Below are 14,229 nucleotides of genomic sequence, written 5' to 3' on the forward strand. Positions count from 1 at the left end.
ATATATATATATATATATATATATATATATATATATATATATATATATATATATATATATATATATATATATATATATATATAAAGCTTCACTTGGATCAGTCTAGAGATAAATCCCGATGTGTTTTTACCCGATATGAAGGCGGGTACGGGATGATTTCTCTATCCGCGGGTATATTAATGGGTAAAACCCTCTACCCGTTGGGTAGACGGGTACGGGTTGGTACTACCCATACCCGTCTACCCATGGTAAAATATACCCGCATCAATACCACTATAACCATGTAATAGAGCCCATCTTAGCTAAAATAAAACCCTTCTCTAACTATCAATTTATCTAAATACCGAGTTATGTAATCATATAATTTGTTATATGTAAAGTTGAACTTGTTTTTGTATGTTTATTGAATACTTTGAGTGATTGGTATATTGGAATTTAAGACTTTCTACTAAATTAAAGGTCTCTCCTGCAAAACTATAAGGTACTACTAGCCGTTGGACCATGTATTTTAGTCCTAGTTTGTGGCTCTAACCCAGACTAATACTCACATATTATTAGTCCCTGGTCCAAGTTTATCCGGCACTAAAGGAAAAAAAATCAAAGATATGCGTGATATATATTTATTGTTTGTCATTTCCTGTGAATAATTTTATTACTACTAGTGCCCTTCTATATACTTTCCTAGATAGATATGATGGTGGTGTGGGAAAACAGGGAAACGAGATAAAGGTCGGCATGCGCAGTGTCCATACGATATTGCCTACACATAGATACGTATCTACTTGTCGTTGTCAGTGTACATAACGAAATCAGATTTTTTTAGATGCCTTGAGATCGATCAAATCTGCTTGTGTGTATATAATTTAAACATAGAATCTATTCCTTTTAAATTATCAAAAAGGAAATAACAAAACTTCTGACCGCCGTTATAAAAAATATTTATCCTTGAATTGTGCTTATATTGTGATAGTTATTGGGAAAGAGAGAGAGAGAGAGAGATAGAGAGAAAGAGGGAAAAGGCAAGCCGTGTTTTTGCTTCAAATTTCACTATCCGTCCTCTCTGTGGTATGTATACACACCTCCAACGGAGGGAGAGAGAGAGAGACGGAGGGAGAGAGAGAGAGAGAGAGATTCGCAGTGAGACTAGTACAGCTCCATGACAAGAGCTAGGATCGGCAACATATATTGTTAGTTGGTCCTGTAGTTGAGTACTACATGCATATATATAACATGATCATTATTGTTAACAGTACGCGGCTTGTCATCTTCTTGCCCTCTCTCAGCACAGCCAGCGTGTAATTCCCGTTGTAGTTCTCCGTTTTCCCACACGCGCTGTCATCTAGCGCTGGAATTTGGGAATTCCTGGGGAGATGAAAGGATCACATGCATGCATGCAGGCGCGCTCATCGAATAAACATTCACGCATGGCCTTTTGTTTTCTCCTGCATCATGCATCTCTCAGAGGAATCACATGCAATCATGCAGAGGCCGGTGGGTACGACGTACGTGACAAAGAATGTCGTGTGGGAGAAAGGTCAAGGATGTACGTAAAGTGCGTCGCTTGATTCGAATTGATTAGTGTGTATTTGTCTTAGCTTGCACGGCATCTATATATATAGCACTGCTGCTCTGAACGCGCGCGTATTTATATATTATACAAGTAGCAATGTGGATCGATGGAACTCAATTGATTTTAGAACTGAGCACTATATCATTGCAAGGCTAGCTAGAGTTGTTCTCACGAGTCTAAATCACGTACGAAACACGGAGGAAGGCATGAGAGTATTTTAGGAAAAAAGGTTCTAAGAAGACAAGCCGAAGAGAATCATTCCACAGAGTTTTAGAAAAATAAGGTACAATTGTGCATAAACGAGGGTTTGAATCTTAGTTGTTGATCGACTCCACATTCATACCCGGCCATATAGCCAACCGAACACACATTTTTTATGTTATACATTATGTACTCAAACATAATATAGATATTTCAAGAAAAATAGAAGAGAACCCCCAATCTATACTAGGCCTAGTCTGTTGTGCCTCACCTAAGGCCTAGATCAAGACACGACACAATGATCAGACCCGATGGACAATGTGCCGGGCTAAACAGTAGTGTCAGGCCACAGACCACCCATCATATCCAACCTATTTGGACATGTATACCCGTACATCAGTGATGCGCCCCGCGTAGACAGGCAGTGGCGCAATCAAGACGATCGCCTGCGCAACTACCCATTATCAACGCAGCAGAGCTGGTAGGTCATCGATTGAGATACATGGGTTCGACTCGAGATTATAGTTATTTGATTGAGGGGAGGTGTGTACCGGCGCAAGCACCCGCCATGGCGATGCCGTCCACCATAGCTACGAGGCATGAAGTCATGAGGATCGTCACCATCCTCACACAAGCCGCTCAGGACTTTCGGATGCTCATTGTAAAAGTTTGGAACGTGTTTGAACAAGTATCATGTTTAAACAAATTTACCCATGTGATAGATACAAACCGAAGTAATGCGCGTGCATCTAGCTATATGGAGTATATATGTGTGTGTGCGCGCGCGTGCTTGTTCACAAATAGTGTGCATATCGTTGATTTCACAAAGAAAGAATCTACTTGGTCTACAAAATTGGTATACATGAGACGTAATTATAAAAATGGTGAAGCCAATAAGACTAAACCTAGCATTTAATTGATTGCATGTATGGAATGTTTCACGACAAGAGAAACTACCATGATCTTCCGATGTCTTCTTCCCCCTGTCACGAATTGCGTAGAACATGGATGAGACGTGTGTGGAACAAAAGAGAGAGGCGGGGAATTTCTTGTGGTTCTCAGTCAATGGTTTATCTAGCCCGTGATATATACGTACTGTACTTAGTTACTATCAGTTCCATGTTTCAGGCCGGCCGAATCTTATTTCACATATGATGCCCTCACATAATCTTGGTTACGTACAGTATATGAAAACATCTAGATTCAGAGGGAGGAGAGAGAGAGAGAGAGAGAGACGGGCCGGGGATGAAAGGGATGACCGGATGAGCATCTTCCGATGGTCCTAGACAGGGCACACGTGGGCCCCACCGTCCAGGTCACTGTCGTGGATGGCTCACCCCGTGCCTGCACTGCAGCCCTTTCCCTAGTTACATCAGCGAGCGCTAGCTATGCCTTGCCTTTCCATCGAGCTGAGCTGAGCATCATGGGGTAGTGTGTGTGTGAGGCGATAGAGAAGCTAGTGCTCATAACCAACCACCACTCAGTCCTCCTCCTCTACCCTTTCCCTTCCGCCGCGTTCCTACTTGGTCCTAGAGGGAGAGAGATCTCGAACTCCAAGGGCGCATGCTCCGGTTGCTAGCTACGATGCCGTGTGCGTAGCTGCGGCAGCCCTTGGTTAGTTCTCTCAATCACCTTTCAGAGTTAATTGATTAGTTCGTGTTCGGTGTAGCTTCGATTATATCTGCTCATGGATGCATCTCTCTCTTTGTTCCCTATATATCCCGGCCCCCTCTTTGTTTTCTGTGTTTGTTTGATTCTTTCCTCTCTTTAATTTGCTATATTAGAGGTAGAGAGATGTGCTTAGTATTTGTTGATGATGCTCTATTTGGTTTCTTGCATATGCATCTCCATGCATGTTCTCTTCTCCTACCTAGCTCTCCACATGATGGCCTCTCCCTAGCTACCTACACACCTGCTATAGCGAGGTGGCTCACCGGCCGGCCCTTGTGCTATTGTAGCTAGCTTCTCTCATCCTAGTTTTTTTTTGGGATGCGCTTTGTTTACGAGTGCATCAGCCGCGCGCGCGGCTGGGTTTGTTTGGACTTTCTTCCTCCTCGCTCCGGCCGGCCTCATCGTCATCAGCTCCTCCATTTTCCCCATTACTCGCTTTTCATTTGTTGTGTGTTGCTGTGCAGAGAGGAGACACTAATTCGTCCTCTTTGGCACACAGATCCATCCGTGTCCATGTCCATGTCCATGCATGAGTTTCTTTCGAGTGTGCTGCAGCCTGCAGTACATATATACTGTGGTACTGCTTGTTTGCATTCATCAATTTGTCCGATCCTTCCTGGATGGATAGATAGATAGATACGATATATATAGACACACACAACACACATCATGTATATACAGACACATGTATAGCTGATGCATGCATGGAATTAATTTTGTCTAAGCTTGACACTAATTCCCTCTTCTCTCGTTTGTCTTTTAGATCGATCAATCGATCGCTTGTGCGGAAGGAGCCGGATCGAGTGGAGTCAGGTAGACTGCTAGCTTCCATTCCAACAAGAGGTTGAGGTACACACGCACAGGCACAGCGTGTGCGTGACTTGGACTAGTCGCTGTGACCGGCCGGTGCGTGGTGGCATCGATCTTTAGCTTGCTTGCTGATTCCTTCTTTCCTCCTGTAGCTAGCTAGATACTCCGTGGTCGTCGTCGTCGTTGGACGTACGCCAGAAGAGGGAGCTAGAGAAGAATACCGTACAGCTGCTTCCAACATGGCAGCTGCCTCGTCTGCCCACCTGTTCGGACTCGGCGACGGGCAGATGCAGATGCAGCCGCAGCAGCAGCAGGCGCCGCCTCCTCCTCTTGTGAACAACCCGGCCGCGCCGCCGCCCAAGAAGAAGCGGAACCAACCCGGTAACCCAAGCAAGTACCCTGGCTGGCCTTATTCGTTATTTGCTGTTTAATTGATCTCTAGGCAATTCATCAAATTCTTCGGTCCAGCTAGCTCTGGCCGATCTTTAAGAGAACCAATTATTAGCAATTACTAGCAGGTGTCGTTGATGTTTAAGAGAACCAATTATTAGCAATCATACGATAATGACAAATTAAACACACGCTTGCTTGCTTGCTTTTGCATGCATGGGCATCATTCATATCGTCGGCCGGCCCCTGCAGCAGACCCTGACGCGGAGGTGATCGCGCTTTCCCCCAAGACGCTGATGGCGACGAACCGGTTCGTGTGCGAGGTGTGCAACAAGGGGTTCCAGCGGGAGCAGAACCTGCAGCTGCACCGGCGCGGGCACAACCTGCCGTGGAAGCTGAAGCAGAAGAACCCCAAGGAGACGCGGCGGCGGGTGTACCTGTGCCCGGAGCCGACGTGCGTGCACCACGACCCGTCCCGCGCGCTGGGCGACCTCACGGGCATCAAGAAGCACTACTGCCGCAAGCACGGCGAGAAGAAGTGGAAGTGCGACAAGTGCAACAAGCGCTACGCCGTGCAGTCCGACTGGAAGGCGCACTCCAAGACGTGCGGAACCCGCGAGTACCGCTGCGACTGCGGCACCCTCTTCTCCAGGTACGGCACGAATTCAGTTCAGTTTACTGTTTGAATTCATCAGTTCGATTTATTCTTCGTCGTCTCTACATTTGGAATTCTGGACAGAGAGAGAGAGAGAGCAGAAGACAGCACAGCGCTTATTTACCTTTCGAGTGAAATATATAAAAATAAAAAGTATGCACGCGGGATGTGTGTGTATATGCATGCATGATGATTGAGTCATGATGAAATCCAGACTTTGAAACGCGGGGCACGGAAAGGCATGCGAGGGTGGTGATGGTGATTTGATACTTGCATGGGAGTTAGGGTTTAGGGTTGTGTCGCCGGCAAAGCGAGCAAGCTAGCTACTCTACCTGCTTTCTGTGCGCTTCTGGCCCGTCGTGTCCGTGTCCGTCCTGCCTTTCTTGTTTGGAAATTGTAACTTGGAGATCCCTTTTTGCGCGCTTGAGATTTTATTTTCTGGACCATCTATCCATCCTGACCCGCCCGACCGGGGAAGAGAGATGTACAGAGACAGAAACCGGGTCACCACACACGTGAATTGCCGGCTACGTACGTCCTTGGTTCTAAAATAAATACAACTAATATTACTACTAGTATTATTTCTACAAGCCTATCTTTTCAGTATAAGCAGCCAGATCGATGTCCGGTTGTCTCGGGACGGACACCCGTGGCGCGCGCCTCCTGGTCGTTCTGGGAGCACGAGAAGAAGACAAAAGCCAGTCTCCTTTTGGCCTCGGAATCCGCACCCTGCAGGGCTATGCTATGCTGCCCCAGCTCAGCTCTCCTCTCCGTCTAGTATCTCGATCCGTGGATCCCCACCTGTTCACGTGATGACATGATATAGCGTGTCTCGCGAGCTGCACGTACGTACGGCCATGGCAGCAGCATGCGGTCTGGGCTGGCGGTCCGGATGGGATGCGTCGCGCATGCATGCATGCAGCGACGACAGCTGATCCCCCACGGCCGGCCCGATCTCTATCCTTTTCATGCCGTCGTAGTCGTCGTCGTCGTTTATTTGTAGTAGTAGCAAACACTGCATGCATGCCACGAGCGGCGACCGAGTCCAAGGATAGATAGATCCCCCATTGCATTGCCATTCGACCCATCCGTGCTCTAATCTGGGCAATGAAATTCGACCAGCTACTTATTTGTCTGAGATAAACACCTTCATTATACACCTAATAAGTTTCAGAAATTTCTAGGGAACTACAGAAATTCGGGGAATCGTATTTCAATTTCTTTTGAAAACTTGGCAACAGACAGAGTGGATCTAGCTTACTTTTTTTTTGTTATGTGTTCTCCCATTTAATTTGCTGAAGAAGATCGAGCTTGGGAAGAATCAAGTCAATAATTAAGTTCAAACCTGGCGATGGTCTTTAGGCTAGCTAGTCTCAATGAGTGTTTCATGGACATTAAACAAGCAACCAACCAACTTAGGGCTAGTTTGGATATTCTAGTAATGAGAGGGGTTCAAGTGGATTGAGATGTATTGCGAGAGTTTTTAACTTATTCGGGATTTATACACTCTCTAATCCCTAGAAACCACTTCAATACTAAAGTATTTAAAGTAGGCCTTAAGGTATGTTTGGGACTGCACCACTAACTCTACTCCATCATGGAATAGAGATCCATAAATAACCTACAACTACTCGACCTTTTTTTTTTCTGAGTAGAGTTTGCAGAGCCATCTCTGTTTGGCTAGCCAAGTTGGGAACGTACGGAGCTAAACAAAATAGAACAGGGCCGGCCATCTCAGACCCTTATTAGCAAATATGTTACCACATATAAATAGAGATAGATAATCAAAGTTGTTGTTTCGTATAGTGAAACGAGTTTCATGAGAATCAAGACTGGCCTCAAGAAATCTATTTTGGGAAGTCGATTATTGGGTACACACTGCTTTTCATTTTTCCTCAACATGTATATTTTTTCCTTTTATTTCATGGTTGACATCTAATAATCAGATACAAGAGAGAGAGAGAGAGAGAGAACTTTACCAACGCACTCACCAGATTGAAAGGGGAACAATAAATCATAAAATACACATAGGAAAATTGAATAACTAATACACTACCACTCCCTTCGGTCAGTATAAATTGCTGTTTCGGACAAGCAAATAGAACAACATATGCAATTCAAAATTCCGTGTGGAACGTGAAATAAAAGTGACTGGCTTAGGCCCTATTCAGATCCGTGTGGCAAATAGTTTGACGACTAATTTTAGAACCTTGATCTCTCCAAACAGACTGACTAATAAATTGACTAATTGTTAGCCGGAGGTCGGGCAAACTGTTTACCCATTAGTCATTTGACCTTGCTAATAGGTGCTAATAAATCGTGTAGAGTGAAAAAGACATCTATTAGCCAAGACTCTAAACATATCCTAGTTAATTGTTGCTAGCTAATTATTTGCCGGCTAATTGTTAGCCACTAGTGGCAAACAATTAGCTGTGAGGATCCAAACAGGGCCTTAGGGCCTTAGTAATGCGTTAATGCTTACTAGTCCATCACTCCAGAATATAAGGTGTATTTTAACTAGACACAATTTATACAGAATACACCTCCACTCTTAATTAATCCGTATTGTAGTATGTTGCTAATTTCCAAAAACTATCATCTCAAAGGTACTTAAAACATAAATATATTAATATATAAGAGTAATGCAAGTTTTAGATCCTAATAAACTTACACATAATTTGAGTATAATATCTTATTTGACTAATTGTGTTGGTTATGTAATTAGATTTTTTTCTAGACAAAATATATATGTCATATACATGTACATTCATGGACCAAGGAAGCACTAAAATTCACTTGGTTAAAAATAAACCCTTTGCGTACATATTTACATATCTACCAAGGCTTGAAATCTCTGGCTATAGCAGCCACTATAGCATGTGCTAATTGGCAACGACTGTTTTGCAAGCAGGCTTTCTATGCAAGCGTGCAATCAAACTATGTGATCTATTAGATTACGATCGAACCACAGATATAACTATGGTTTGTTAGGGGTTTTTTATAAAGATTATTGAGATGGTGGTAGAAGGGTTCAAGTGTTAAATAATGTTTGAGGCTATTAACTATAGCATGCTAATTTGAGGCTATTAACTGTTTTTGAGGCTACTCAATAAAAGTCTTACTCGTAGATTTAAAACATTGACTAAAGATTTTCACAAGAAGATATTTCGTAACACATTCAAATTTAGTCAATTTTTTCCAATGGACGTTATTGTTTAAGTCTTCACAGATTAATTTGCTATTTTCCCCAGTGCACTTAATTAGTTTTTTTTCTTTCGAGGCCCCTGATAGATTCTGCGTGCTTGCACATTATTGCGTAGAAGTACTGATTCCCGTTTGCATATTTTCTTTTATGATATTCAGTTTACAAAGATTAATTGTCTAGTCAGCATTTGATGTTTTCTTTTCTTAACTTGCTTGGCATTGCAGGAGGGACAGCTTCATCACCCACCGTGCGTTCTGCGATGCACTAGCGCAGGAGAGCGCACGGGTGCCGCCCATGGGCGCCGGCATGTATGGCACTGGCGGCATGGCCCTCGGCCTCTCCGGGATGGCCACATCACAGTTGCAGTCATTCCAAGACCAGACCCACTCCTCGGCCACCACCGCCATCAGCAACAATCCGACGGCGCAGTTCGAGCACCTCATGCAGTCGTCCACCGGCTCCCCCGTTTTCCGCGGCGCGCAACCGACATCATCGTCTTCCTCGCCGTTCTACCTCGGCGGCGCCGAGGACGGCCATCAAAGCCTATCCGGCCACACCTCTCTGCTCCACGGAAACAAGCAGGCCTACCACGGCCTGATGCTGTTGCCGGAGCAGCAGCACCAGGCGGGGAGTAACGGCCTCCTCAACCTGGGGTTCTTCTCTGGCGGGAGCAGCGGTCAGGATGCCCGCCTCGTGTTCCCGGACCAGTTCAACGGTGCCGTTGGCGGGAACGTCCGCGGTGACGGCAGCGAGCACGGCAACAGCGGCGCTAACACGGAATCAGCGGCCATCTTCTCCGGGAACCTAATGGGAAACCACCAAATGGCAAGCAGCGCCGGCTTTTCTTCCTCCTTGTACAACTCGTCCGAGACCGCTGCCCCGGCGCAGATGTCGGCGACGGCGCTGCTGCAGAAGGCCGCTCAGATGGGCGCGACGACGAGCAGCGGCAACGTGAACTCTCTGCTCAGGGGGCTTGGTAGTAGCGCCGGCGGCACCTTGAACGGGAGGCCTGCCGGAGCAGCTGCTGGGTTCATGGCCGGCGAGAGCTCCTCGGCGAGGAGCACTTCCCAGGCCGAGAACGAGAGCCAGTTCCGGGACCTGATGAACACGCTCGCAGCTTCCGGGAGCGGAGCTGCTGGCACAGCGTTCAGCGGGGGTTTCCCGGGCATGGACGACAGCAAGCTGAGCACGAGAGACTTCCTCGGCGTCGGCGGCAGCGTCGTGCGGAGCATGGGTGGCGCGGCAGGGCTGCCGCTGCGGCACGGCGGTGCCGCGGGCATTGGCATGGGCTCATTGGACACAGAAATGAAGTAGGCGAATCGAAATCCGAAACGAGCATTATTATGCTCCACTCTTGGGCAGAGGCTCTTGCATTGCATGCAAGGTAAGTAGTAGCACAGCCTAAGCAAACGACTATGGAAAGATGAGACCATTTGCGCCCAAAATGACAAATGAGGCCGTCAACCATCATATGTTTATGGTGCTGCATGCTGCATGAATATTGATCCTTGTTTATTGTAGCTCCCTCCTCCCAGGGATCATGGAAGAATCGATGAAGAACTAATAGCAGAGAAGGCTGGACAATTTGTTAAATTAAATGCCAGTATATCTAGTTATTTTTTGTTTTGATGCATAATACTTACTGGTTTCCTCTCTGCTATAGTAGTGGTATCATAACCGTGCTTTCATGTACGGTTGGTTTTCAGTCTGAGGGTTCCATCGATGTCGCCGCCTCCCGTCTGACACCAGTGCCACCGTCAGGCCTCACCCCTCCGGCCCTCCCTAACATCCTCAGCTCCGTATCGGGTGCACAAACGATGGCCCGTGTACAAATGCACAACGCGCATCGAGTTCACATATCTGACAAACCAACGACAGCAAGTCTTTTTTTCAAAGAACCCCCGCGCTCAGCTCATCACGCTCGGTTGCAATGTTGCAGAATTCCCCTGCTTCTTCATTTTAGCTTTTCCATTTGAAACTCCATCGTGCCACCGTCGCCCCGCCACGGCCGACCGCCGCCTGGCGCCCCTCCGACGACTATCGCTCTGATCGCCGCCCACGGCACCAACCCCCGCCGGCCCACGCGGACGGCCCAGCCGACCGCAGCTCACTCCGGCAACCCGCTCCCTCGCCGATCGACTGGCAACAACTGCCACCCTGCTGACTGCTGCTCATGCCGCCATCCTCCTCTGCGACTCCACGACGTTCCATCCTTGATTCCATCCTTCAAGGATTTCTGAGCTTGTCCGGTTGTGTTTTGTGTGTTAGTTCATGGATTCCAATGATGCCTGTAAAAAAAGCTTTTGAGCAAGGCATGAAATTTGTGTATTGCTCAGATTCATCTGTACAATTGATATTAACAATTGTAACTCTCAGTGGTTATTCCTCTAGCAAGGCATGAAATTTGTGTATTAGCATTCCTGATTCTAAACAAATGAAAAATTCAAATGAACATTGAGAAGAAAAATTCAGACTTTGTAGCAAAATACAGAGGCAACATTTAGGTTACATTCAAAAACAAAATTCAGACTTTGGTAGCAAACCACAACAAATTAATCTAAACAGGTGCCTCCTTCATGTCTTTCCTTGCATTCTTTCCTTTGCATATGATGGTTCACACCGGTAAAAGGTGCAAATTTCATATTGTATTGGTTTGTGCTATATGTTGCATCAACCGACAATAAATCATCAAAGTGAGTATAACTCTTTCTACATGTAGCATCAACCCAGAATATATACACTAACTTTCCATCCTCATCCACAACAAAATCATAGAAGAAGACCGAATTTGCCTCTTTCTTCCTCTCCATTTGTGCCACAAATAACTGAGCATCTGCATTCTTTATTTTCTCCCTAAGTCCCCGATAGTAGTTCTGAAGATCCCGCTTCATACATCCAATATTATCAAAACCATCGCTTACTTGTAAAAGCCTATATGCTTGTGATGTACCAATACTTGCTTTATGTCATGTGAATAAAGTAGTCTTGGCTCTTTGACTGATTGTTCGGTTTGATTGGAGAAAATGAGTTTTATCTAGTGAGACTAGACCATGGTTATGCTCTACAAATGAAGCGATATAATACCTCTTGTCATGACCCAACCTCACAGATATACGTGCATTGCATCCACATCTTGTTTCAAAGTGCTTCTTTTGGTTTTTTGCTTCAGCACATCTCCTTGTGAATCCTTCCCTGGAACACACAAACCTCTTATGCTCAACCACATCGTTTTTCTTGCCTTGAGCTCCTAGATGAAGCGAAAACCCGCATTCATGTGCATATGTCTTGTAGAATCCTTCTAATTCATCAAGACTATCAAATGTCATTTTGATCGCTGGTTTCAAACTTTGCTCGCAATCAGGTATAAACGATGACGACGACTGCCATGAAAAAATAAATGACTTATCATGTCTAATTATGCAGCTCGTAATAAACAAAAAGCACACAAAATTGATCATGAAAAAATGATTTATCACGAAAAAACAAATTCCTCACCGATGTACAATGGAATTGATCCTTTTTGGGTGTACTAAATCCATATGAAGGATCAACACGTTCTGCTGCTAGAACATGATCATGTACATGAGCTTCTGCTTAAACAGAACTATGGATAGGAGTATCCGCTTCAACAAGATCATGGGCAGGTTGTACGTGAGCATCGACTTGAAGACCATCGAATTCAACATGAGCATCATCTTGAAGACCACTAAGACCAGATTGTCACATCCGAATTTAGGGGATAAAGCCGGGTGCGTCTCATATGTGCGCCAAAGAAGAAATACACATATAATGACCAAGTGTATAGAAATAAATGTCACAAATATTATTACATAGCGAAAGTATCTTACAAAAATAAATGATAACTATAAAGTGAACTAATAATTATTCCTTGGCGCTATCAAGCTGACTGGGAGACACCACCTAGATAAGCTCGTATTCCTCGTTGTAGACCTCCTCCTGAACTACCTGCTCTTCACCTGTGGTGGGATTTATATATTGCAAGGGTGAGCTCACAAAAGATCATAGCTCAACAAGTTATGGGGAATAATGTGCATGAACTAACCAAAGGTGTGAGCTCATGTGAAGTGTAAGGCTGATCAACAAATAAGGGTTAAAGCTGATCATTGCTATTAATAAGTTGGTCAAGTTTTATTAGCAATTACTAAATGTAAGTAGATACAACAATTACTAAATGTAAGTAGATACCAAACCAGAGTAATAATAGATCAAAATTAATAATAAAACCACAATGCGATGCAAATGACAAATTGAGTTTAATTCCATAAATTAATCGTGCGAGAGTCCTGAGCTACAAATGACCGTGAGCACGGCTAGTATACCAGTTTTACACTCTGCAGAGGTTGTACCCTTTACCCACAAGTTATGTTACCCATCTGCCAAGGGGTCATGAATCTCATACACCTCTACTAAGGAAGCGAGGCAAGGTAACACTACGAGGCCTTTACAAAGTTCCATTAGCTTCAGAAAACCCGCTACAGTTATAGGGAGCACAATGCAGGAATCCCCCGTCTGAAAAGTCATCACAGCAAAATCAACCCGAGAACCTCCCTACACCGGCAACTCCCCTACTGCCCTTGCCCCTTTCGGGTAAGGTAGACCTCCACTAGCTTTCCTAATTAGTCAGCCAAGGGCATCCCATTCCACCCTTGTGCTGGCACGTGTTTCTCAAGTTAAGCTCCATGTTCCAATTAACATAATAGTCTTATCATGAACATAATAGAATAACCATAATAAAGCATGACCATGTGTAATAATCATCTTAACACCCAAAACCACATGTAGCAATAACAAAGACTACCCAAAAGTTCAAAGGTAAACAAGGTGTAAAGATGACCAAACTAAGGTGCCCTATTGGGTCCCATAAAAATTAAGCCTAAGCATGCCAAAATGATTATAGAGAACATTATTGGGTAAATAAAAGTGGTCAAGGGCACAACTTGCCTTCAATGAGCTCCTGTTCAGAATTATCCACCTATTGAACTCCTGGGTCCTCGGTCACTTGTTCGTCTACTCGAAGTAATACAAACAGACATGGTATATGAGAAATTAACATCATACCAAACATGAGAACATACTGCATGATAATATTATTATACGCATCGTAACGAGATCGTAGGTTCGAGAATCACTAAATTCGGAGTTACGGATAACAAGTTATGATTTTCCGAAGTCTTTATGTGTTTGGTATAGAAATAACTAAGTGATTAATTTTAATCTAGGTTTCATGATAAAACAGAGTTACAAGGTGATAAACAATATTAAAACAAAATTATTGCAACTTGAATAGGTTAAAAGGAGTTAAACTGAATTTTCTATGTATTAAACAAGTTTCTGGAATTATTTTGATACAAAAATTCATTTTCTATATTTTTCTATTCTATTTACGGGTATTCTAGACTGCGCGCACAAATTATGAGAAGTGCAGGGTGTTTTCTATAAAATCATGGGCTTCAGCGTAATTATCTTATACAGGCCAGGACTGCGAGTTGAACCCTTTATAATAACTCCAAGGGCTCTTATGCAAAACCTATGCAACGAAGGGGTATGGATAAACCTCGGTCGTCCGATCAAGGGCAAACAACGCCGATTAGAACTGATTTCAAATGAAACGGTACGGATCTGCGGTCCTCCGATCTAACTTCTACGGTTACGATTTAAAATGACTGAGCCCAGATTCTGGCCATGCGATTAAGATCCAATGCATCA

At 44.5% G+C, this 14,229-nt stretch overlaps 1 protein-coding gene across 11 annotated transcripts; it reads left to right on the plus strand.

Annotated features, from left to right (window-relative positions):
* Nucleotides 1-3,056: 3,056 nt before the first annotated feature.
* On the plus strand, nucleotides 3,057-10,140 carry LOC542697 (indeterminate domain p1). Of its 11 annotated transcripts, none has more exons than XM_008650781.4 (5): nucleotides 3,057-3,385; nucleotides 4,206-4,291; nucleotides 4,405-4,642; nucleotides 4,895-5,294; nucleotides 8,727-10,140. In XM_008650781.4, the coding sequence occupies exons 3-5, from the start codon at nucleotides 4,492-4,494 to the stop codon at nucleotides 9,814-9,816; spliced, it is 1,641 nt and encodes a 546-aa protein (XP_008649003.1). In that variant the 5' UTR covers nucleotides 3,057-3,385; nucleotides 4,206-4,291; nucleotides 4,405-4,491; the 3' UTR covers nucleotides 9,817-10,140. The 11 variants fall into 11 exon arrangements, with proteins under 11 accessions (XP_008649003.1, XP_035817075.1, XP_020396172.1 ...); XM_035961182.1 differs by having other exon boundaries at nucleotides 4,405-4,633; XM_020540583.3 differs by having other exon boundaries at nucleotides 4,206-4,285.
* Nucleotides 10,141-14,229: the final 4,089 nt, after the last annotated feature.

Source organism: Zea mays, chromosome 1 (assembly GCF_902167145.1).
Source record: "Zea mays cultivar B73 chromosome 1, Zm-B73-REFERENCE-NAM-5.0, whole genome shotgun sequence".
Classification (NCBI taxonomy): domain Eukaryota; kingdom Viridiplantae; phylum Streptophyta; class Magnoliopsida; order Poales; family Poaceae; genus Zea; species Zea mays.